This window comes from Stenella coeruleoalba (genome assembly GCF_951394435.1).
Source record: "Stenella coeruleoalba genome assembly, chromosome: 1".
Taxonomy (NCBI): domain Eukaryota; kingdom Metazoa; phylum Chordata; class Mammalia; order Artiodactyla; family Delphinidae; genus Stenella; species Stenella coeruleoalba.
This window is the reverse complement of record NC_137169.1, coordinates 54,057,214-54,084,619: the sequence shown is the minus strand read 5'-3', so window position 1 is coordinate 54,084,619 and position 27,406 is coordinate 54,057,214. Positions and strand designations below refer to the sequence as shown.

General features: G+C 36.1%; 1 protein-coding gene across 1 annotated transcript in view; it reads left to right on the top strand.

Annotated features, from left to right (window-relative positions):
• ITGB3BP (integrin subunit beta 3 binding protein) overlaps positions 1-27,181 on the top strand; it is an 88,763-nt gene extending 61,582 nt beyond the window's left edge. Inside the window, exons 5-8 of the mRNA XM_079899479.1 lie at positions 13,112-13,190; positions 13,598-13,691; positions 14,008-14,067; positions 25,889-27,181. Coding sequence (XP_079755605.1) covers positions 13,112-13,190; positions 13,598-13,691; positions 14,008-14,067; positions 25,889-25,896 — 241 coding nt within the window. The 3' untranslated portion in view covers positions 25,897-27,181. The remainder of the gene's footprint in view (positions 1-13,111; positions 13,191-13,597; positions 13,692-14,007; positions 14,068-25,888) is intronic.
• Positions 27,182-27,406: the final 225 nt, after the last annotated feature.

The window sequence follows — 27,406 nt, the reverse complement described above, 5'->3', positions numbered from 1 at the left end:
TAAACAATTTGAAAAGGAAATGAAGGAGGCAATTCTATTTACAGTAGCATTTAAAAGAATAAAATACCTAGGAATAAGTTTAACCAAAGAGGTGAAAGACTTGTACACTGGAAACTGCAAAGTATTGCTGAGAGAAATTAAAGAAGACCTAAATAAATGGAAAGACAGCCTGTGTTCATGGGCAGAAGATTTAATTTGTTAAGATGTCAATACCTCTACCCAAAGTGATCTACAGATTCAGTGTAATGCCTATCAAAATTCTACACCATGTACAAAAATTATTCAGTCATAAAAAGCAATGAGGTTCTGATACATGCTACAAACACAATGAACCTTGAAAGCATATTGTAAGTGAAATAAGCCAAATGCAAAAGGACAAACATTATACAATTCCAATTATATGCAATATCTAGAATAGACAACTTCAAAGAGACAGAAAGTAGATCAGAGATTACCAGAGGCTAAGGGTTATTGCTTAATGTTACAGAGTTTCTGTTTGTGGTAATAGAATAGTTTTGAAAATAGATAGTAGTGATGGTTGTACGATGTTGTGAATGTAACTAGTACCACTGAATTGTAGACTTTAAAATGATGAAAATGGCAAATCTTATATATATTTTGCCACAATAAGAAAAAAATTTTTCCATTTAAAACCAGCTACAGGGACTACTTGAATATGCATTGTCTGGCAAGAAAGCAGAGTAGAAGGATGTGAACTCACGCCTTCTTACAAAAACATCAAAATCACAACTAACTGCTGAACAACCATCAACAAAAAATGCTGGAACCTACCAAAAAGGATACCGTACATCCAAAGACAAAGAATATGCCACAACAAGATGGTAGGAAGGGCACAATCACGATAAAATCAAATTCTAAACCTTCCTGGTGGGTGACCCACAAACTGGAAAATAATTATACCACAGAAGTTCTCCCACAGGAGTGGAAGTCCTGAGCCCCACGTCAGGCTTCCCAGCCTGGGGGTCTGGCAACGGGAGGAGAATCTGGCTTTGAAGACCAGTGGGTTTTGATCGCAGGAATTCCACAGGACTGGGGGAAACAGAAATTCCACTCTTGGAGGGCACACACAAGGTCTCATGCACCAGGAGCCAGGGAAAAAAAGCAGTAACCTCATAAGAGACTGGGCCAGACCTACCTGCTAGTGTTGGAGTGTCTCCCGCCAAGGCGGGGGGTGACTGTAGCTCACTGCAGGGACAAAGACACTGGCAGCAGCAGTTCTGGCAAGTACATATTACCATGCGCCCTCCTGGAGGTCGCCATTTCCTCCCCAAGACCTAGCCCCACCCAACAGCCCATAGGTTCTAGTGCTGGGACACACTAGGCCATACAACCAACAGGGCAGGAACGTAGCCCCACCCACCAGCAGTCAGGCTGCTTAAAGTCTTCCTGAGCACGGCCCTGCCCACAAGAGGGCAAGAACCAATAAACCTACCTAAGGAGACAAAAGACATGTAGTCTGAAAGCTATAAGAAGCTGATGAAAGAAATCAAAGGTGGCATAAACAGATGGAAATATATACCACGTACTTGGATTGGAAGAATCGATATTATCAAAATGATTATACTATCCAAGGCAATCTACAGATTCAGTGCAATCCCTATCAAATTACCAATAGCATTTTTCACAGAACTAGAATCAAAAAATCTTAAAATTTGTATGGAGACACAAAAGACCCTGAATAGCCAAAGCAATCTTTTTTTTTTTTTTTTTGTGGTACGTGGGCCTCTCACTGCTGTGGCCTCTCCCGTTGCGGAGCACAGGCTCCGGACGCGCAGGCCCAGCGGCCATGGCTCATGGGCCCAGCCGCTCCGCGGCATGTGGGATCCTCCCGGACCGGGGCACGAACCCGCGCCCCTCGCATTGGCAGGCGGACTCTCAACCACTGCACCACCAGGGAAGCCCCAAAGCAATCTTGAGAAAGAAAAACAGAGCTGGAGGAATCAGTCTCCCAGACTTCAGACTATACTACAAAGGTACAGTCATCAAAGCAGTATAGTACTAGCACAAAAACAGAAATATAGGTCAATGGAACAGGATAGAAAGCCCAGAAATAAACCACACACTTATAGTCGATTAATCTATGACAGAGGAGGCAAAACTATACAATGGAGGAAAGATAGTCTCTTCAATAAATGATGCTGGGAAAACTGGACAGCAACATATAAAAAAATGAAATTAGGACATTCTCCAACACCATATACAAAAATAAACTCAAAATGAATTAAAGACCTAAATGTAAGACTGGGTACTATAAAACTCTTAGAGGAAAACATAGGCAGTACACTCTTTGACATAAATTGCAGCAATATCTTTTTTGAGCTGACTCCTAGTGTAATGGAAATAAAAACTAAAATAAACAAATGGGACCTAATTAAACCTAAAAGCTTTTTCACAGCAAAGGAAACCATAAACAATACGAAAAGACAACCCACAGAATGGGAGAAAATATTTGCAAACAATGCGACCAACAAAAGATTGTCTCCAAAATTTACAAAGAGCTCATGTGGCTCAATAACAAAACAAACAACCCAATCAAAAAATGGGCAGAAGACCTAAATAGACATTTCTTCAAAGAAGACATACAGATGACCAAGAGACACATGAAAAGATGCTCAACATCGCTAATACTAGAGAAATGCACATCAAAACTACAATGAGAAATCACCTCACACTGGTCAGAATGGCCATCATCAGAAAGTCTACAAGTAATAAATGCTGGAGAGGGTGTGGAGAAAAGGAACCCTCCTACACTGTTGGTGGGAATGTAAAGTGGTACAGCTGCTATGGAGAACAGTATAGAGGTTCCTTAAAAAACTAAAAATAGAGCTACCATATGATCTAGCAATCCCACTCCTGGGCATATATCCAGAGAAGAACATGGTTTGAAAGGATACATGCGCCACAGTGTTCATTGCAGTGCTATTTACAATAGCCAAGACATGGAAGCAACCTAAATGTCCATTGACAGATGAATGGATAAAGTAGGTGTGGTACATATATACAATGGAATATTATTCAGCCATTAAAAAGAATGAAATAATGCCATTTGCAGCAACATGGATGGACCTGGAGATTATCATACTAAGTGAAGTAAGTCAGACAGAGAAAGACAAGTATCATATGAAATTGCTGATATGCAGAAACTAAAAAAAAATGATACAAATGAACTTATTTATAAAACAGAAACAGACTCACAGACCTAGAGAGAGAACTTATGGTTACCAGGGCAGAAGGATAGGAGGGAGGGATAGATTGGGAATTTGAGACTGACATGTACACACTGCTATATTTAAAATGGATAACCTTGGTCAGCTAATCTATGACAGAGGAGGCAAGGATATACAATGGAGAAAAGACAGTCTCTTCAGTAAGTGGTGCTGGGAAAACTGGATGGCTACATGTAAAAGAATGAAATTAGAACACTCCCTAACACCATACACAAAAATAAACTCAAAATGGATTAGAGAACTAAATGTAAGACCAGACACTATATGTAAGACACTAAATGTAAGACCAGACACTAAATGTAAGACACTAAATGTAAGACCAGACACTATAAAACTCTTAGAGGAAAATATAGGAAGAATACTCTTTGACATAAATCACAGCAAGATATTTTTGGATCCACCTCCTAGAGTAATGGAAATAAAAACAAAAATAAACAAATGGGACCTAATGAAACTTCAAAGCTTTTGCACAGCAAAGGAAACCATAAACAAGACGAAAAGACAGCCCTCAGAATGGGAGAAAATATTTGCAATCGAATCAATGGACAAAGGATTAATCTTCAAAATATATAAATAGCTCATGCAGCTCAATATTAAAAAAACAAACAACCCAATCCAAAAATGGGCAGAAGACCTAAATAGACATTTCTCCAAAGAAGACAGCACATGAAAAGCTGCTCAACATCACTAATTATTAGAGAAATGCAAATCAAAACTACAGTGAGGGGCTTCCCTGGTGGCGCAGTGGTTGAGAGTCCTCCTGCTGATGAAGGGGACACGGGTTCGTGCCCCGGTCCGGGAGGATCCCACGTGCCACAGAGTGGCTGGGCCCGTGAGCCATGGCCGCTGAGCCTGCACATCCAGAGCCTGTGCTCCGCAATGGGAGAGGCCACAGCAGTGAGAGGCTCACGTACCAAAAAAAAAAAAAAAAAAAAAAATCTACAGTGAGGTAGGCTTCCCTGGTGGTGCAATGGTTAAGAATCCACCTGCCAATGCAGGGGACATGGGTTCAAGCCCTAGTCTGGGAAGATCCCACATGCCGCGGAGCAACTAAGCCCAGGCGCCACAACTCCTGAGCCTGCACTCTAGAGCCCGCGAGCCACAACTACTGAAGCCTAGAGCCTGTGCTCCGCAACAAGAGAAGCCACCACAATGAGAAGCCTGTGCATGGCAACAAAGAGTAGCCCCCGCTCGCCGCAACTAGAGAAAACCCACGCACAGCAACAAAGACCCAAAGCAGCCAAAAATAAATTAAATAAATAAGTAAATTTATAAAAAACAAACAAAACTACAATGAGGTATCACCTCACACCAGTTAGAATGGGCATCATCAGAAAATCTACAAACAACAAATGCTGGAGAGGGTGTGGAGAAAAGGGAACCATCTTGCACTGTTGGTGGGAATGTAAATTGATACAGCCACTATGAAGAACAGTATGGAGGTTCCTTAAAAAACTAAAAATAGAATGACCATATGACCCAGCAATCCCACTACTGGGCATATACCCAGAGAAAACCATAATTCAAAAAGACACATGCACCCCAATGTTTATTGCAGCACTGTTTACAATAGCCAGGTCGTGGAAGCAACCTAAATGCCCATTGACAGACGAATGGATAAAGATGATGTGGTACATATATACAGTGGAATATTACTCAGCCATAAAAAGGAACGAAATTGGGTCATTTGTTGCGACATGGTTGGATCTAGAGACCGTCATACAGAGTGAAGTAAGTCAGAAAGAGAAAAACAAATATTGTATATTAGCACATATATGTGGAACCTAGAAAAATGGTACAGGTGAATTGGCTTGCAGGGCAGAAATTGAGACACAGATGTAGAGAACAAACAAACGTATGGACACCAAGGGGGGAAAGCGGTGGGGGTGGGGGTGTGATGAATTGGGCGATTGGGATTGACATGTATACACTGATGTGTATAAAGTGGATGACTAATAAGAACCTGCTGTATAAAAATATAAATAAAATTTAAAAATTAAAAATAAAATAGATAACCCACCAGGACCTACTGTATAGCACAGGGAACTCTGCTCAGTATTCTGTAATAACCTAAATGGGAAAAGAATTTGAAAAAGAATAGATGCATGTGTATGTATAACTGAATCACTTTGCTGTAAACCTGAAACTAACACAACATTGTTAATCAACTATACTCCAAAATAAAATTTAAAAAGAGAAAAACAGCTACAGGAACAGCTAAAGAAAACCTTCCTGAGAAAGCTTTTGCGAATATAATGGAATAAATAGACCTAAATACAGGAAAAAAATTCTTTTGATAAGAAATGTCCAATTTTTTATATTGTCTAGATTTTTTATTTAACCAGTCTTTCTTCAGAGAAAAATGCCATTAATTAATTTTGATGTGCATAAGAATCTCCTGGAAAACGTATTTCTAGGCCCCATCTAATGATATTCTTGATTAGTAGATCTTGAATGCAGCCTCTTTTTTAAAAAGTTGTATCTTTACCAGTCTCACCAAGGAATTTTGATGCCAGTGGTGAGTTACACTTTGGGAAATATTATTATAAACATAGGTCAGAAACACCTCAGTTCAGCATCTTTTCATGTGCCAGTTGGACATCTGTGTCTTCTTTGAAAAAATGTCTATTCAGCTTCTCTGCTCATTTTTTAATCAGTTTTTTGTTGTTGTTGAGTTATATGCGTTCTTTATATATTTTGGATATTAACCCCTTATTGAATATATGATTTACAAATATCTTCTCACATTCAGTAGGCTGCATTTTCATTTTGTTGATGGTTTCCTTTGGTGTGCAGAAGCTTTTTAGTTTGATGTAGTCCCATTGATGTGTTTTTGCTTTTGTTTCCCTTGCCAGAGAAGATATATCTAGAAAGATATTGCTAAGACCGATGTCAAAAGAGTATACTGTCTAATACACAGTTGGTGGGAATGTAAATTGGTGTAGCCACTTTGGAAAACAGTATGGCGATTCCTCAGAAAATTAAGAATAGGACTACCATAGGATCCAGTTATCCCATTTCTGAGTATTTAACCAAAGAATACAAAAATACTAGTTAAAAAAAATATATGCACCCTTATGTTCATTACAGCATTATTTTACAGTAGCCAAGCTATAGAAATAACTTAAGTGCCCATCAGTGGATGAATGGATAAAGAAGATGTGGCATAGCATATATATATATATATATATACAATGGAATACTACTCAGCCATAAAATAAAAAGATGAAGTCTTGCCATTTGTGATAACATGGATGGACCTTGAGGGTATATAGTAAGTGAAATAAGTCAGAGAAAGACAAATACAACATGATTTCACTCATATGTGGAATATAAAAGACAGAGAAACAAAAAACCAGAATAAATGAACTAAACAAAACAAACATGTAGATACAGAGAACAGAGTAGTGGTTACCAGAAGGGAGGGACAGAGGGAGGGCAAAATGGATAAAGGGAATCAACTGTATGGTGACAGATGGAAACTAAATTTTTGGTGGTAAGCACACTGTAGTGAATACAGAAGTGGAAGTATAAGGTTGTACACATGAAACATATAATTTTATAAACCAATATTACCTCAAAGTAAAGAGAAAAAAAACCACCTGGGTTCAAGTCCTGACTGTGCTCCTTATTGTGTACCCTTGAATAATTAAATAATTTATTTGTGCTTCAGTTTCCATACCAATAAAATGGAGATAATATTTACCACAGAGAGTTGCTTTTTTGTTGTTGTTGTTTTAATTTATTTACTTTTATTTATTTTTGGCTGTGTTGGGTCTTCGTTGCTACGCGTGGGCTTTCTCTAGTTAGGGTGAGCAGGGGCTACTTTTCGTTGCAGTTTGAGGGCTTCTCATTGCAGTGGCTTCTCGTTGCGGAGCATGGGCTCTAGGCGTGCTGGCTTCAGTAGTTGTGGCTTGTGGACTCTATAGTTGTGGCTCGCGGGCTCTAGAGCACAGGCTTAGTAGTTGTGGTGCACGGGCTTAGTTGCTCCACGGCATGTGGGATCTTCCCGGATCAGAGTTCGAACCCGTGTCCCCTGCATTGGCAGGCGGATTCTTAACCACTGCACCACCAGGGAAGTCCCCAGAGAGTTGTTTTAAAGATTAAACAGGATACAGCTTGTAAAGTAATAAATACAATGCCTTGTATTTGGAAAGAACTCAAAAAATGTTAGCAATATATTTCATTTTTATAATCCAGCTATCATCATCCAAAATAATTTAGATGAATAGAGTTAGGTAAGTAGAGGTTCAGTGATGGATTAACCTTTTTCTGTATAAGACATTTTTTTAACATCTTTATTGGAGTATAATTGCTTTACAATGGTGTGTTAGTTTCTGCTTTATAACAAAGTGAATCAGCTATACATATATCCCCACATCTCCTCCCTCTTGCGTCTCCCTCCCACCCTCCCTATCCCACCCCTCTAGGTGGTCACAAAGCACCCACCTGATCTCCCTGTGCTATGCAGCTGCTTCCCACTAGTTATCTATTTTACATTTGGTAGTGTATATATAATATTGTGAGAATGAAGAAAAACTTGTTCATTAAACTTATTGTGGTAATCGTTTCATTATGTAGGAAGGTCAAATCATTATGCTGTACACCTTATACTTAAATAGTGCTGCATGTCAGTTATATCTCAATAAAATTGAAAGAAAAATTAAAATAAATTTTATAAAAAGAAAATCTTGAGGATTTTATCCCTGTTATGTACATGCAGTTCTCAGGTTTCTTGAGATTTTATAAAAATACAGTCTCTTATGGGTAGTGACTTTCAGATAAGTTTTTAGTAATGGAATTAATTAAGAGTTCACTTGTGGCCTTTGAGAGTATAGTGTTAGTAGAGGAGTAAGGCAGAAATCTGAATATTTGAATTTAATTTCAGGATGGAGGAAGTGGAGATTGATCTAGACCATTATTTTGAGCAATGGTTTGTAAAAGAGAGAATATTCATTAAGTAAAAGAGTTAAAAGCATCAGGGGCCCAGCAAAATCATATATGTACTCGTAATATTGACCAACAGTAGTGCTGTAAGTTTTCTCTAGCACTCACAGCTTGGGCCAGGAATGAAGAAAACAAATAGGTAGGAAATCCAGGATTACGTATTAGACACCCATGTGTGTGGCAGAAGGTTAAGGGACTGAGAAAATTTTCTTATTCTTCAAGTTTTTTCCAGCTTAATTGAAGTATAATTGGCAAATAAAATATATATATTTAAAGTGTATAACATGATGATTTGATATATGTATACATTGTGAAATAATTATGACAGTAAGGTTAATTAACATATTTACCATCTCACATAGTTACCTTGTTTTCTTGGTGGTGAGAATGCTTAAGATCTACTCTTCTTATCAATTTGAAGTATACAATATAGTATTTTTTAACTATAGCTACCGTGCTGTACATTAGATCCCCAGAACTTATTCATCTTATACATGAAGACTTGTACACTTTGACCAGCATCTCCCTGTTTCCCCCACCCAGCTTTCTCAGTGATGCAACAAACATGAACTATGAAGTCTATGATTAGAAGGACGTAAAAGAAAGAAAAAAATAAAAGATGAGCATATTTCACTTGGATCTAGGAATGGATCTTTAATGGACTAGGTCTTTTTTATTTTATTCATTGATCCATCAGATAATATCTACCATACTACAGACACCATGCTAGGTAACTTGGTTTATAACGTAAACAAGTAGAGCCTGTCCTTGCCTTCATGGAACTTACAGTCTGGTGAGGAAGACAGATGCCAAACAATTGGAAGTTACAGAAAGGGGGAAATCAGGATCTTTAAAGACCATTATGGCTTTTAGACGTTTCTCCTCTTCTCTCACTACACCCACAGTGCCTGCACAGTTAATACAGTAGGCACCATGAGGCGCATGCCAGGGAATCTTGAAGACATTAGTGGGCTCCTTTCCTATCTCCTTTGCCTCCCTTCTTCCACATCTAGAATGGCACAGCAACAGCTGAGTTAATGCTTGCTAACCACCTGTATCAGCAATTTTTAGTCAGACCCACCAATTTAACGATAGTTTCTCCTTATTCTTTTAGTTCTCCCCTCAGAATATATCTGAGGAACTTTATGGAGAAAAGGAAAATGATGAAGCTAAATTTGAAGGTAAGAATGGAAAATAATTGAAAGCAGTCAAGATGGGAAAAAAACAGAATTGGAGCAGAATGATAGTTTTGAAAGTTACATTACATATGACTTGCTTGAAACTGAAGAAATTTCTGTGGAAGAAATTTAAAGTATAATTAATGGATACATCCCTCCATGGATTTTATGTGGTCGAAGCATCTAATTTCAGTTGTTCTTCAGAATAATAAGACTTTCTCTTTGGCGAAAATGAGAGAACTCTGAATTTCACAGTGAGACTTTTCTAGGCAAACTGGAAAAGGCACCGAAAACCCTGAGTTTTTGGCATGTGGCATTCTCAAGAGAAAAAGAGATATTCATAGTGAACATACCATAAGGATCTGCCCTGACGTAAGGCAGTCTGGCAAAAACATGTCAAAACGTGAACAACTTTCTGTTGTGCAGGAGCAACTGGATCATAGTTTCTTTTTAAAGGTATCTTAGAGGACTAACCCAGACACTTTAAAAATACCCGTTGGTAAAAAAAGATGATGCTGGACTTTTACTCTATTGACAAACAAAAAAAGATTCATTCAAGGAGGACCAAGATTTCAGATTTCTCAAGTTGTACTACAGTGGTCTTTGGCCATAATATAGGATGTGATCAAATCTTATAAGGATGCCATGAAGCTGGCAGCAGTCACTAGATATCGGGATGCAGTACCCATCAACATCTGCATAGCTTGCAATGGTCATTATAAGATGAAGGATTTGATCCAATTTAGTCCAGCCAGAGGTAAATCTGTTTAAGAAAGGAGTAGTGTTCTATAAAATCTGAACGGCACCTACTGATGACACTTTCACTCACCAACTTGAAAGAGGGAGCAACAATAACTTGGAAATTTTGTAACAAATGTATTCTGCAGGCAGGAATAAAAGATGGTTGGTTTTCAGAAATAAGTAAATTAGTGAAGGGACATCGAGATGATATTAAAGCAAACAGTGATGCTGTCTTAAGGCAACAAAGTACAGTTTGAACCATCCATTGAAAATATAGAAAATGCTATTAGCAGCAATAAAAATCCAGTCTCCAGCACAAATGGGATTAAATATAAAAATTGCCGTTTTGTCTAGGATGAAGACAGTGGCAACCATTTTTCTCCCAAAAGCTGCTCAGCAAGTAGTTTATCTCCAAAGATTATGAAGCCGTGTCCACTGAGTCAGAAGATGTAGAAATGGAGAACACACTTCCTGAATTTCTCAAAATTTAACAGTTGGATGACAGTTTTAAAACCGTTCTGTGAATTTGGTTGCAACCGAGATGGGAAAAGGAGTTGATTTCACCTAGGAAGAAGTAAAAGGACGAGGAGGAGGAAAGGAAAGGAAATTAAAATAAAAATTACAAGGGTGATGGAGTGTCCACTACTCTACTTGGTCCTGCAGTGGAGGCAAGTTTCCCTGCAAAAGTAGCTTAGGCATGTGAAGAATATCTTGATAGTCAGAGAATTGATACTCAGTCCAAAAACTCCAAGGTTACAAACAGTTTGCTTAGCTGCTGGATAACTATCTTAACTTGGGAGAGAGATTTACTAATAGGATTGTTGGGGATGCTACATAGCACAGCTCCTGGGGGCACCATTCACATCTTACTCTATCTGAACAGAGCTCCTTTGAGTTATTCAAGATGGCAATCCTGCAGGACCTAGCCCTTCCCACACAATTCCCTGAGGGTAGACAGGGAACAGCATCAGTTCCTTAAGGTATGATAAGACAGTGTGGAGAGGCTCTGCCCCTCCAATCCTCCCAGGAAAGGGATGCAAGGAAAAGAGCCCCTAGGACTCCTCCTCATAGCAGAGTAGCTTAATTGCCTCAGCTTTGCACTTCTGAAGCACTTAGTAGGCTTACGTATAATATAGGGGAAGCTGGAGGTTCCCAGCCCTGGGTGGGAGTCACTTAAGTCGTCTTGCTCCTTCAGGCTTTTGGAGCTCAACTGGAGGAGCTGGAATCCTTTTATGATACTCTGTCACAAACTGAGGTTCCAGTGGTGAGCAGTTGAGGCCTCAGACAGATAGATGACTTCTAATTTAAAATGCGTAATAATAAAGGAAAATTTTTAAGGAAAGAATATGACCTGTAATTCCACTGTCCTCACATAATTTTTAGCTTTTGCATAATGCTTTCTCTCCATTCCTTGTTGTATACTTAGATATATATTTTACTTAGTTGAAACATACTGTTCAAGGACTTCCCTGGTGGCACAGTGGTTAAGAATCCGCCTTCCAATGCAGGGGACACGGGTTTGAGCCCTCGGCCAGGAAGATCCCACATGCCACGGGGCAACTAAGCCCGTGCACCACAACTACTGAGCCTGTACTCTAGAGCCTGTGAGCCACAACTACTGAGCCCTCATGCCACAACTACTGAAGCCTGCGCGCCTAGAGCCCGTGCTCCGCAACAAGAGAAGCCACTGCAATGAGAAGCCCGCACACCGCAACGAAGAGCAGCCCCCGCTCGCCGCAACTAGAGAAAGCCCACGTGCAGCAACGAAGGCCCAATGCAGCAAAAAATTAATTAAAAAAAGAAAAACATACTGTTCATATTCATTGTGTATGTACATTTAACATCACATTTGTCTTATTTTTTAATAGCACACAAATGTTAATGGATAACACTGATGTGATTTTGAAAAGCATTTAAAGAGAATATCTAGTTTCTCTCATAAAATCGATAGTATAGATTTGTGCTCTCCGAAACAGTAGTCACTAGCCAGCCACACATGGCTAATGAGCATTTGAAATGTGACTATTCTGAAATGAGCTGTGCTATGCGTGTAAAGTATACACTGAATTTTGAAAAAAAAAAGTAAGTATAAAATATCTCGAATAATTTTTATACTGATTACATGTTGAAATGGTAATACCTTGGATATATTGAGTTAAATATATCATTAAAATTAAGTTCACCTATTTCTTTTTACTTCTTTTAATGTGGCTACTAGAAAATTTTTAATTACATATGTGGCTTGCATTATATTTTTGTTAGACTGCACTGGTATAGATTATCATACACAGCTATGAGATCTTAAAATTGAAAAAGAAACTAAAATTGCAGCCATAAGGAAATGGTTAAATCATCTTTGGTGTATTCACTAGGTACAATATTGTGCAGCTTTTAAAATTATAGACACATGAATATGTGTGTGTTTGTGTGTGTGTAATGTTATATTAAGGCAAGAAAGTGTGGTATAAAGTTATAAAAATATTTTAAAAACCTAAGATTTTTCCAGAATGCTAATATGCTAACTAGAGATATGTTTAGAAGGAAGGTAGAATTACAAAGTGAAGTTTTCTTTGTTTTCAAATTTAAAAGAGTGCCTTTGTGTCTTTGTCACATTGAGATATATTAAAGCTAAAACACTTGGTTTTTTATTAAAGAAGATCACTGGGTAACACTGATTCATAGGCTTAGATCTAGGTCAATAAGGAGATGGGGGTGTATTAGTTTTCTCAAAGTGGTATGGGGGAGAAAGGACAAGCCAGCTATATCTTCTCTCCCACTGCAAAGTGGGAATGAGAAAGTGAAACACCAAAGGACAGGATGGTTGGTAAAATATACTGTTTGTAAAGGAATGAAAGCATGAAGGAGGAGCATTTACATCTTTTACCACTTTGAAAAATATAAAGAAAAGGATTAGAAAACTGAATCAAAGATGCTTTCAAAAGAATTAAAGCTCTGAAAGTGCCTGATCTTGCTGAATACTTTTTTCTTCATTCATAGATTCATGGTGTTGCTATCTAAAGTTGAGAAATCATCAGACGAATTCATGGAAATAATGCAAAATTTAAGTAATATACAGGTTTGCTTTTTTTGGCATATAATTTTTCATATTCTATTACCCTATTTGAAAAAGAATAGGAGAATCCAGTCCCAGAAAGAACTTACAGGGGATATGTTCAATTTACTTTTCATGGGAACTTCTTTTCATGTATGAACATTAATTAACCATAATATTTTAGTAATATCTGGCTTCTTCACATTTAAAAGTAAATTTATTAATTATGTTTAGTCTTTTTAGTTAATGAATTGTTTTTATTCAGGTATTTTAAGGCTTGCAGTAGTTAACCTAACAGAAAAAGTTAAATTTCATTATCATAGAGTTTAAGTTTTTCATATGAAGGAAGCAGTATACTGTATTTTCACTAGACTTGTCAGTAGTATTATATTTGTAGAGAACTTAACTCATTTAAGATGACTTTCTTTTAGGCTTTGGAGGACAGTAGAGAGCTTGAAAATCTCATTGGTATCTCCCATACATCAGGTGTCTTAAAAAGAGAAATGCAGAAAACAAAAGACCTACGTAAGAGAAATTTATGAGTTTTTGATCGTGTCTCTCTATTACTTGTTTGCAAACTTAGAACAGGAAGCCACATATCTTTTGCCAGGATATGTTATTTCAGGGATTCTTCTTGGGAAAGAATGTACCTTGGTAACTGGTATTAGGCTTTTTTTTAATGCAGTTCTCATTCTTTACAAAAGATATAAGGTATTGCATTTTATACTTGATATTTATAAGTATGTATTGCTTGAAATTATTTCTTATGAAGTTTCTTCCAAAATGAGAAATTATTTAATATTCTGTATTAATTTTTAATGTGAGATTTTTTTTCCTTTAGTGACAAAAGTAACAAAACAAAAACTATTTGAAAAGAAGAATTCAGGACTTCCCAACAAAGGTGAGAGTTGTGTTTTAATTTATTACATAAAGAGATCCTTTCATCTCATTTTACCATTTCAACCAATTATCATGGGCCCTTTTTTTAAAAGACCACGAATCTCATTTGAAAAACATTATATTGCATTTAGCAAAAGACCGTGTCTGGTAAGATCAGCTTCCCTGATGACTGAACTTTTGAAATACAATTTCCAGTTCAAGAGTTAAATTTTTTCTTCTATTAAAAGTTCTTTTTGAGAATACAGACAAATGGGGCAACAATGCATTAATATATGGCAGCTTTTAATGGTGAATTAGAAAGATCCACAAAACATAAAAAGTTACTTTGTAACCAGTGTTCTGAAAACTTTCAGATTATTAATGACATTTGATCTACTGTGAACTCACACCTTGGGGCATTTCACAGTATGGGAAACTAAATTAGCAGATTTTAAGTTCTCATAACACATGCACATTCATACCTCAGTAAGCAAAATACTATAAAATATTAAAACCATTAGACCAACTTAAGAGGGATGATTTTAATATTACTGACATGAGTGCCATTTGGCAATCTCTGCAGATAGAGGTAGCCCTGAAGTGGATAGCCATGTTTTAGTCTACCATTTTTGAGTACCAATGACAACCATTTGTTGAGGACTAATAATTACTGTGTTCCCAATACTAGAATCAGCAGATCATGACAACAACCCTGCAAGATAGCTATTATTGTCATTATAGGTAAGCAGCAAAGACACAGAAAAATATTAAGTAACTTGCCCAAAGACACTGCTACTTAAGTGTCAGAGCAGGGATTCCAACTAAAGACCAGTCTTACTCAAAAAGTATGGTCTTTGCATTTTTCCATGTTGTCTCTTCCTAAAACAAATGAATCATCCAGTCATCCCTGCTCTCAGATTCAAACATAAGGCATAACTGAAACTGGTTCAACCATTCTAGTATGTTAGTCTGTGTTTAGGATCTTTAACAAAGCCAGCAATGAGTTTGCAGTGGAAAGAGCTAGATTCCCTGCTGGTCAGTTCCAAAGGCCAACTGGGTCATGGCAGGGCAGCAGCCATGGAAAAACTCCTCCAAAACTCATGTGGGAAAGGAACTGAGCAGGCTTCCTGAGCCATTCAGTTGGGCAGCTAACTCCCATTAGGGTCCATAGAATTTAAGAGCATGAAGGCAGCTCTTTCCTTAGAAAAGGCTTGAGATCTCTTCTGATGCTGTGTAACTGGATTATAATGTGTAACTGGTTTTCAGTGGTTTTAATCTCTACTAACTTGACAAGTTTTAGAGGATCATAATGGGAAATTGGAATATTTATTATTTCCCAACTAGAGGAAATCTTTCTTCTATATATTCTGTGGCAATGGTGTAATTTTTTTTTAATCTGTAATTTCCTAGAATTAATTAGAATTAGGCTTTACATTAGGCTTGTGAGGAAGGGAAAATTGTAGAACAAATAGGTGAACTGTCACTGCTAATAATTAATGGGAAAAAATTTCCCAAAAGTATTGTTTCCTTCCCTAAACATTGATTAAGACATTAAAGTTATTTCCACATGTTAAAACAGTCATCTCCTTTCAGTTATCCAGTACATACTGATTCTTTGTGTGTGTCTGCATGATCGCCTTAAAACCATTTTCTAGTATTTTAGGCATTAAAACTGACTTGCCCATTACCAGGTGTTCCCTAAGAACTGAGTGTTCATGCATAGAGGAGATTCTATCACTAAATCATGCTTTAAAGTTTCTAATAAGCATTGATTATTTGTTGTGGTTTAAATGAAAACTGAGCTAAGATATATTAAATATATAATATTTATATAAATTATATAGAAATATATATATGAAAATATATGTCATTTTCCATTTCTGTTTCTTGGCAAGAGCTACATTAGCTCTTAATATTTACTGAGGTATTCAAATCTTCATTAGTGTATCAACTTATTTTTTAAAGTAATATTGCCTGAAAAATAGATTGAATTTTTTAATTTGAATTTGAGCTAAATATTTTTACGGAATACTTTTCCCTGTTTTTTTCTCTGGTTCCTAATATGTGTATTTTTTAATATTAGTGGGATTTTTTTTTTTCGGTTAAAGGTGATGGACACCAAACACATGCATGTTATATGTAAATTTCTTTGCTAAGTTAACTTTCACCCCCTTCTATTCATACATTTATAATTTAAGAGGGCTTTGTTAGTTTTTTTGACAGTTCAAACTATTTGCTTTATATATTCCTTATTTGGGGATCTAGCCTTCATCTTTTTATAAAAATTTCTAATTAATCTTTTCTTTTACTATGCTGTTACCCAGAATTATTTAAATTTTAAAATGTTTTGAGAATCTCCATAATATTAGAAACTATATAGTCACAAATTACATAATATAAAAATCAGCCCTATGTTTTGGATTTGTTTTATTAGGTAATTATGAAAATGAAAATAAACAGATTACTTGTTTCACTATCAAAAGAATGTCCTTCAGGGCTTCCCTGGTGGCACAGTGGTTGAGAGTCCGCCTGCTGATGCAGGGGACATGGGTTCATGCCCCGGTCCAGGAAGATCCCACATGCTGCGGAGCGGCTGGGCCCATGAGCCATGGCCGCTGGGCCTGCGCTTCCGGAGCCTGTGCTCCGCGGGAGAGGCCACGGCAGTAAGAGGCCCACGTACTGCAAAAAAAAAAAAAAAAAAAAAAAAAAAGAATGTCCTTCAGATTCTTATCAAATTTTCCCAGAATAGTTAAAATACACAATAACAGAAGAATTCCAACATTTATGCTGTCATTGCACCTTTGAATTGGTCCTTTAGTTCTGTTTATTTTATTTCATTTCAGTGCTTGTTTGTTTAGCATCAGTTGCAGTCTTTATTACAGGCAGAGAAGTATAATTGTAAAGATAAGACTCTATTGTTTTAATTAAATAGACATCTGACACACATTCTAAGGCTTTATATAAACTATTCCAGGGAAATTTAAAATATACACAGTAACATGAAAAGGTACACTGAGATTTTCATAGTTTTCAGAACTGGACCTTACACATTAGGGAATGCCTTGATAGAGCATATGAATAAAGAGGACCTCCTTTGCTAACTACAAATTTCCTAAACAAAGGAAGGCTTCTTTCTTTTTTCAGTTACTTAGGAAGTAAGCCTAACTTCACTTTCCTTAATAATATTGGCTTTATGACTATTAGAAAAATAATGAAATGAAAGGTTCTTTTTCTGTTATATTTGGATGTGAATTTTCAAAATTATTTTTAATTTGTTATACTGAAGATTTAAAACATGACCATTCAATGGGTTGATACAGATGGAATGTCACATTATCATCACATGGGAAGGCATGAAATTTATTTACTTTGCATAATCAACCCCTACATAAAACAACTTGATACAAATATTCCTGAGACAATAGATGGCATTATATTGTACTTGGTATTTTCATTTTTTCTGGAGATATTAGAAAATACCAGCATTGTTTGTCTGTGACTAGTACTTCCAGTAAACAAAATGTTTTTTAAAAGAATGTAAGCAAATTATAGAGCAGTTGCCAAGATATGAAATCTAGACACTTAAGATATGAAATCTAGACACTTAGCTTCAGTCCAAAACATATTTTATCTGTTTTGAGAATAATTGTGTAGGTTGAAGTATGCATAATTTAAATGAAATGTAACCATCTGAACTTTACATTGTTCAAAAAAGTTGATTGTTTCAGCTGTTTATAATACAAAATATTTCAGAATTTCTAGCTCTGGCCTTAAAAAGAAAAAAGCACAAACTATCATGTTCTGGCTTTCTTTAGCTAACTTACTGTCTTCTTGCATTGTAAAATTCATCTTGGTTATAGGATTTTGAAGTTTTCAAATTCTTGGACCACAGGACAAATTTTAAACTCCTTCTGTTCTAAGACTATAAAATAGTTTGATATTGCCTTTTCATTCTAACCACCCACTGAAGTATTTTTTAGCTTAAAAATATGTTGTTCTTTCCCCCACTCAGTCTTGAAAAAGTATTCATCATATCAGCTAAATAATTTTACTACTAGAAAACTTCTACCCTTTTTTTTCTGTTATATCTTAACATTAAGCAATATCTTTTTTCAAACAAATACTCCAATATTAAAAGCACTGAGGTTTAGACATGATGAATTTTAGGAGAAACAACAAAAATTCCCCTATGCTTTAACATTCTTATGTTTATGTTAACACTCTTATGTTTATCACCAGATAAACATTAGTTTATCTGGAGATAAAAAATAGAGATGTTAGTTTTGGTGACACAAGTACACATTAATGTACAACTGTAGTCCTCAGCTCTTTATAAGGATTCAGTTGTCACATATGCTGTATGTGGGTCATACCTTTTCCTATTAATAAATGTTCATGCTTTTGCTTTACACTATTCATCACTTTTAGAGCTACATTTCGACTGCTTACTTGAGATTTGTCTAGGATTTAAGGAAAAACAAACTGGTTTATTACTTTTCAAAGCCTTTTAAATAATTTCTTCCAAGATTTAATTTTTTTTATACTTTACTAGAAGTATGATGCTTTTATCTTTTAAATAATTAGGTAAAATAATTTAAACCATAGATTTTAACTCATTTAATAGCAATTATGTGTTTAAGAGGTGTAAATATAGTAAATAACTTGCTATCAGGCATTACAAATATCCAGGTGCTCTGTATGTGCTGATGACAACAAAATTGAAACGAAAGACAGTAATAATTCTGACTGGTTTTCTCTGCAGAAGATATTGATTATTTGTGTGTGGTGAGAGATTTGGAAAATTCAATTAAAGGAGTTGTGCAAAGGTTTCATAAATTTTCCTTCTACAGCGTGTACACAGACATTGTTGCGTATTAAATCAATGCAGCACTTCACAATATATTTTCTTTGAAACATAAAAATAAATAACATTTAAACAGTTCTGCTTACTACAGAAACAAATTTTATTTTCTGTGAAGCATTTAGTCATGTGCTATCACTGACTCATACACATTTGCCAGCTGTAACAAATTTTATAGACATTTTCTCCAGAGACATATTTCATATACTATGAATTTTTAAATGAGCAAATGGTGAAGAAGGGATGTCAGCAATATAAAAATTGATCAGTTAAAAGATAAAAGCATAAGTAAAGAGATTTGTATGGTAGTCTTAATAGGTTTTATTAAATAAAAATACTATAAAAAGACAGTAATGAACAGACTGAAGACTAACTGTTCTTGAGGTGGAGAAAAATTATTCTGGCACATTTAGTAGGAATCGGTTTTATGTCACCTGACAGGTGAACATTTTTTTCCCATTTTAACTCTTAGAGTAGTCAGAAAAGCTCCTCAAAGTGTTAGATAAATTCTCTAAGTGGTTTTTGTATTTTAAACACATGTATATAATAATAAAGCAGATATTTATAGTGTTATATAACTAATTATGTAGTTAAAAGCAGGACTTGGGCAATCAGTACATATTAGGTGTTTTTCTTACTCCAGCTCAGACCTCACATAGGCAGAAAGTAGTCTTTTTCATTCACACTGTTCATACCATATGCTTCAGTCCTCTGGAATCTCTCTCTCTCTCAGGACGCCAGGCTTCTCTACTACTTCTCTCTCTGCCTGGATTGTACTTGCTTCCTTCTTTGTCTAGCAAACTCCTGCTCATTCCTTAAGGTCAGCCTTCAGTGTCACATCATTTGAAACTCTCCCCAGCTCGCCTAGGTAAAAGGCTAAGTTGCTTCATCTTCTAGGCTTCTACAACACTTGTCTGAATGATTATAAATGTATCATGTGATAGTGTATTGTAATTGTCTGGTTACAGGGCTCTCTCTGGGCTTCTCCTTGGCAAACAAACAAAAGTCTTATCTCTATACTATAGTCCCGGAGTTTAGTATAGAACCTGGATAGAAGGTCCATAATGCATATTCAGTGAATGAATAAAAACAAATGGCCACTCTTAAGAATTTTTTAAAGGAATTATTTAGATATTTTCAAATACTTATAAATTGCTATTTCCTTACATGCCTCATTCATTTAATATTTATTGAATGCCTACTAGGAGCCAGGCACTATTCTAGCACTGGGGATACACTAATAAACAAGACAGACATAGTCCTGCCCTCAGGATTATAGAACCTAGCACAAAAGATGAATAATTATAATAAAACATAAGCACACATTATAATAATGTTTCTTGGCAGTTTTCATCCTAAATTTTTAAATGTACGTTCTGAAACAGAATCAGGCAAATCTGTAGGCTGTTGAAACAAGAATTTATAGCCCCAAAGCTGTTATTTATAATGTAAAATAAAACTTTATGTGTAGGTTCTTTAATTTCATTCTAAGCATTTATTCTGCATCATTACTATGACAACTTACTTTGCACTGTTTTCTGAAAAAAAAAGTCTTTTTTCTTTCATATAGAATTAATTATATGATCTTGATAGCTATGAATTCCTTAAAACCATTTTAAACCGAGGTACTGTTTCACCTTTATAATTAGGTTTAGCCTTGTTAGATTTCACTGTTTATTTTCCAGGTGGAAACATTTTAATTATATTATCAAACTTGGTATTGTCTGTCTGTAAAGAAAATAGGGACATTAGTTGAAAGTATATTTTATCTATTCTTATAAATAATAGGAAGGCAGTCTAACAAGATCTGTGAGTTAGGGGCTGTTGAAAGAGAACACTGTTGAGCTTACCGGGCTAGCTTTCAGAGAGGGCATATTTTTTAGTGAATATAAAGAGGGCCCTTAATTGAGTACCTTTAGTAAAAATAGCTAACTAAATAGTGAGAGGTAGGTTATAGTTTCTGTAGGGCACATCTGACTGAACAAAGACATAACAAGTCAGTGAATTTGGAAATGTGCTGAATTAAGTAAATAATTACATATTAATTAGTTGTACCTTTCCTTCAAAACAATTCCTGTGGATTCAGCAATACAAGTAAAAATGATATATTTATAAATAGCTTACTATAACATATTAGCTAGAAGCATTATGAGTCATGATGTAACATTAGTGTTTAGTGTACCTGCAACTGAAGGTTCACAGTAAAAACTAGCATTATCCCAGACTTAGTGGCATCAATATTAAGATTCTTAGAAGCTAACCAGATGTTGCCTGTTTTCTCTCAGAAAAAAATTAATGCAAAAAAAGAATTCTATACTGAAAATACGTTTCTTTGGAAATGGTATCTCAAGTGATTAATATTATCTTCTTAACTAGCTGTTTTTAAAATATTTGCAAAGCATCTTCTACAGAAAATTGTATCACTTTCACTCCTTAAAATGTTCATTCTGTATTATACAATAAATAATAGCTTATAATAATAGCTAACATTTATTGAGCACTTTCAATGACGGACACTGTTATAAGCACTTTATACGCATCCCATTTAACCTTCACAACAACTTATGTGAAGTAGATAGTTATTATCTTTATTTTACAGGTAAGGAAGCTGAGACACAGAGGTTAAGTACCTTGTACGAGAATCACTTAAGGGACAGAGCCAGTATACTAACCAGAGTAGTCTGGTGCCAGAGCCTGTGCTCTTGCCCACTACGTGGTAGTAATCAGTGAATGTCAGGTTTCATGACTGCTCAAAGGTTTTAGATCCTATTAAGCTTTACGTATACAATATATATACAAATGCATACATTCATTCATTATAGGGTAAAATGTTTTATACAATTTCTGACCTATGGAAATCCAGCAGCAAACTATTAGATCGTTGTCATAAATACACAGTTATATACACACATAAATATTCACAGTCATACATTTGGCAAATGAATATACACATTTAATATATGACAGTCTCATTAATGAACTTTTGGGAAACTTAAGAGTACTGAGAATAGCTTTGTGTTCATGGATTCTAGTAAACATCATCACATGTTAGGGATGTTTTTCAGTCTTTATTTTGAGTAGTACCTTCAAAAAACTTGATAGAATTAAGGTTGACCTACTAGTCAACTTCCCTTTTAGTGGGAAGCAACAGAGAGAAATAACAGTGAAATGTACTTGACTACCTTTGAGACATTTCCCTGGGTTTTTGATCATGTTTTCTTCTCACCTTGGGTGCTTTCCTCATGATCTCATCCATTCCTTGACTTTAGTTCTCACCTTAGTGTATAAGTCACCCTCCTCCTGAGCTGTAAACAATCTCAGCTCCCATACATTATTCCCCTAATATGCTGATTTCATCCCCCCCTCATATTATCCCTCATATTATCTTTCTAGGGATTACATTCATCCAGTGATAAGGCTGAAAACCTTACAATTCTGTCTGATCCAGTTGTCCCCACATCCAAACTGCTGCCAAGGCATATCACTTCCCAAAACGTTTACTTCTTCCCATGTCCACTGCGCTGGTTTATTCCTTCGTTACCTCTCATCCAGGTTATCTGCATCCTCACTGTAACCTGCCTCTCTGCTCTTCGATCTCGTTTCCCTACAGCCTGTCCTGCTCCTGAACAAATTATGCTTTCGAAGGTATCACTCCACCATATTCATAGTAAAATCCAAATGTATACCATCATTCAGAACTCTTCCCTGATCTGACCCCAGCTTACCTTTCTAATTTGTCTTTGTGCCTCAGTCACTCCAGATTATTTGCCATTCATACCTAGACACATTCCTCAGAAAGCACCTTTCTCATTTCCTTATCTTTGTTCTTGTCTCCTCTACTTGGCATACCTTTTCCCCCATCATCAAAATGTTACCTGTCTTTCAAAACCTGCTTATAACTTACCTTACACAAGGCTTCCTTAGATCCCTCTCTTCCATGTTCTTTTATACATTTGTCACAGCTGCCTAACTGGTATGACTAAGGGAGGATATTAAACTCCCTGATCTTGTCCTATGCCCTAGAAACCTCTGACAGTCACAATGCCCCTGACACCACTGTGGCCAGATTCCCTGTCTGCACATCACTTCTGCCCTCTGTCACACTTCAGTTATTATTCCTCCTGACCTATATTATTCATTGGGGGTAAGCACCCCATATGCATTCGCTCCCAGAGCCTTTAGAAAATGGAGCCTTTATAAAATAATGTTACAATAAGAGAGACTGCATAAGGGAGACAGCAACCCATAGGCCACAGACAGTATGAAGACCAGCAAAAGAGGCGGAGAAAGCATGATTTGGGCTAATGTCGACGAGCGATATTGAGATACATTTCCTAGAAACAGGGTAAATAAATCACTTGGTTAACAAAAGTGTGAGGGTTAGTATAAACAAAGCGCTTTGCTTAATGCCAACCTAGTATTCAAGCTAAGGATATAAGATTCATATTATATACATGAAATAATAATAATATAAGGCAAGCTATGATAAGTGATACAAGTTCAGACCCTTCTTCTTTCTAGGATTCTGTACAATAGCAAGTACAAAAAAAGATTATGAATCCAACGAGGATCAAAGTGTCAACTTGATTAGTGGAGGAATTAACCTCCAACATGGCAGGCCCTCTGGTAGAAGGTTGGGGTAACTAATGTGGACTAAGGCAGAAGTGGAACCTCCCCTCTCCCATACTGAATCTAGATCTTGAATCCCATATGCTCTCCTGAACCTGAGGAGAAAGCTGGATCCTTGAAATAGACGCAAGTCCACGTGTGTCTATAACAGTAAAGACCACAGACCTACCTTACATGCTTGGTTGCAGAAGAGAGAGAGAAAATGGGCTGGTCTCCTTACAACATGAAATTACAAAGCATGAAGGCCAGCTGGACTTGAGAGTAGACAGACGGTGAAGGGGAAGCTGAATAGTGGGGAAGAAGAGTGTGTGTAAGAATAGTGGCCGAATATGACTGGTAAAATGTGGACTACTGTTCGGGACTTCAGTCAAATTTGTCACTTTTCCATGGGCTGTAGGGAGCAGAATAGTTGACAGAAATTTCTTCCTCTTCAGACTGAGGAGAGTAAACATTCTTTCCCACTCTAAGTACGAAATGAAGAATAAGCAGTAGTATAGGAATACACAACATAGACCGCCTTTAGGATAGAGTGATTAGGTCATTATTTAAGGGTTCATGATTTTAAAATCAGTTTTAGTTATTCCACTGTACATAATCTCTAACAGAGGGCCATCCAAGACCCTAGTAATAGAAATGTTTGTATTTTACTAGGAAGCTGGAATTTGAAAAATGGGTAATGTTGATGGGCTGTGTAAACATACTAGGCAGAGATAACAGCATGAAGAAAAAAGGCAGAGAAGCAGAATGATTGAACAGTAGATTCCAGATATATCATTGACAGTTATGATCACCAGGCTAATAAATTAGCTCAGACTTTATTCATTAGGCGGAAATGGACCAGTGAAGATTATTAAGGAAGTAACAATCCAAAATATGCTTTAGAAAGAATATAATTGCTATATAAAGGATGAATTCTGTCAAAATACTACTCATGAACTGCACCACTGTATGTAAATTTCTTTTCATTTGTGTTCTGAGATCTTCATCTCCAGAACCAGTAAGACAGTGTAGAGAAAACAAACATGCTGCTGTTCCTTACTCTTGTGCTATGATATACATCACATTGATCGAAGTACTGATTTTTGCTGGATCCTAAATTTGGCCTCAGAATCTTTCTCAACACAACTGTCCTGGCAGCCATGATCAACTGATGAGACTTCTTTGCAGGGCCTGGCATTGTAACAGAGAATGGGATTTGGATTAGATGTCCAGCACCAGCTCTACTACCTACTTTAGCTAGTGGCCTTAAACAAGGCACTCGGTTCCCAAAACCTTAATTATAAAATGGGACCGATGCTGTTTACCTTGTGGATTATATAAAATAGCTTAGGGAATTCCCTGGTGGTCCTGTGGTTAGGACTTGGCACTTTCACTGCCAGGGCCCCGGTTCAGTCCCTGGTCAGGGAACTAAGATCCTGCAAGCTGCGCGGTGTGGCAAAAAAAACAAAAATAAAATAAAAGTCAAATTAATTAATTAGCTTAATTAGTACCTTTCCCACAGTAACTTTTTAATAAATGGCAGTCTTCCTTTCCTCCACAGTATTATCATTAGTTCTGATAACTGTGTATCAATAACCTATAAGGATATTAAGTGAACCCTAGGATGCTTAAAATCTTCTACTAGTATTCAGATCAGACTCAGCTCATGAGTTGGCAAAAGTTGGTTGTCAAGTTGGCAACCTATCTACTTGTAGGACAAGAAGAATATAGGTGGACTGTCATGAATAGGGAAATATAGGGGCCCACCATGTATTACTTATTCATAGCTGCCAATATAAGCAAGGAAGGGATATTTAAGGAAGTAAAGGGTCCACATGCCCTATGGGAATATATGCCATCAGTTGCCATTGGGTGCTTTTTTCAAAGGCTTCCTTCCTCTCACACAAGTGTCCTAAGGCCAAATAGACAAGAACTTCTATCACCACTAGGAGTCCCCAGAGGGACATACTCTGAATAGGAATGTCAGTAAAGACTCTTTTTTGCGGGGGCAGCTGTTGGAGGAAACACCTGCTGAAAGGCACTGAAGGCTTATAGACAAAAGGCATGTAAGATTTGGTGTTTTCATTAGGTCATGTTGGAGTTTTAGAACCCTCTCGAAGTATCTCAAATCCATATTCACATAAAGTGAAGAGTGCTATGTCAGAGTAGTCATATTGACAATTATTTGTGAAGGTGAATCTCGCTTTGAAGACTCAAAAATAAGTAAATGAGAGATGACCAGTACCTAACTAAACTAGGTACCAAATTACATAGTAAACGGGTGTTTAAATCATTTCTTAAATCATGTATGAGATGCATGTTAATTTGGAAACTAATTCTTGATGATTTAATAAGCATCTTTTTTATCCTGCAGGCATTTAGAAGAAATGCACTCACTATGAAAACGCCAACTTCTGTATCTGCCTGATCATATTTAAAGGAACAGAAGAAATGTTTGTAATTAATCTGCCCAATAAATACCAGATCATAGCACAGGCAGGTGCATGTCTAGATAAAATTTCTTGCAGCTAATTTAAACTTTCTACACGCACCAGTAGATAATCTCAACGTAAATAATACATTTCTTCTTGACCCTTTAAAGTAAGCCAACATGTAGAAGAGGATCTTGACTTATATTTTGTATCTCATATGCTTCTATATACTTTTAGCATTTGTGGGTAGACTTAATAAAGCATTAATAAAAATGGCACCTTTGGTAGAGCTATATATTTTAAAACTCAGATTAAATCTAATAGTGGTATTAGGTACCAGTTTTCCCATTTAAAGCTCCAGATGTGTATTTATTAGATTCTTTTGAAAGCTTTTAAAATTTATAAGTTTATTTTAGCTATCTCAGGGATGAGTCTTCATTATATTCTAGTTATTCTTATGCTTGTAGAGAAAAAGTATTTTCAAACTTTTAAAATTTCCACATCTCCTTTTATAAAATATTGGAATGTATTTTTCAGTATAGACTTTTAAATATGAAGTTGTTTTTAAACTGAACTACACAGACTCTACTGAATTTAAAGAAAAGACATATCTCATGGAGCAATGAGAGATCCCCTCCAAATTACTTTGAAGCATTATTTTAAATTTTTAATTTTCTAGTTTTTTTTGTATCATTTGTGCTGTCACAAAATAAAGGGGAAGAGAGAATCACAGAATTGATAGCACGTTTTTTTAAACCTTATATACTTTTCTTTGACCATTTCCACAGGGAAAAAAAATGCTATTCCCTTGTATAATATCTTATACAAACTGTCTTGACAAAATTTGTGTAAGGTATTACCATGTCATTTAATTCACTGTATCATGAAAATAAAAATACTATGAAAAATTTGAAACAAAATTTTTAACAAATTAAGGTTGAAAATAACTAATTTTCCATTTACAGAAATTTCAGATTCACCTCTTAAAATGAAAATGAGTTATTTTTTAAAAACTATTCATTGAAATGATACTAAACAGTAACTCAATAAAACTAATTGCCTTCACTAGTGATTTTATTGGTACTACTTAAATAAGGTTTTTAGAGAATCTGCTAAATATTAAGGATACTTTGTGATACAGTGCTAATAGAACATTGCCTAAAATATACCAAAAAGGATAATTCCTTTGTGCTCTACCATTGAAAACTTACCTTAGAATGTAAGCCAAAACATATAAAGAAACCTACATTAGTCAGGAAATAAAGGGTTAAGAAGTAGATTGGTTTCATATGTAATCCAAGTTATGTAGCTATTTGCTTAATGCTATTAAATCAGTTACTGTATGTTTGACCTCTTGATATACTAAGCTTTTGCCTTTCAGAACAGCTGGGTCGGCTAAGAATCCCTTCCCAGTTCTGTTCATTGTAGATCAGATGACTCTCGCTTTATCACCCTTGGAG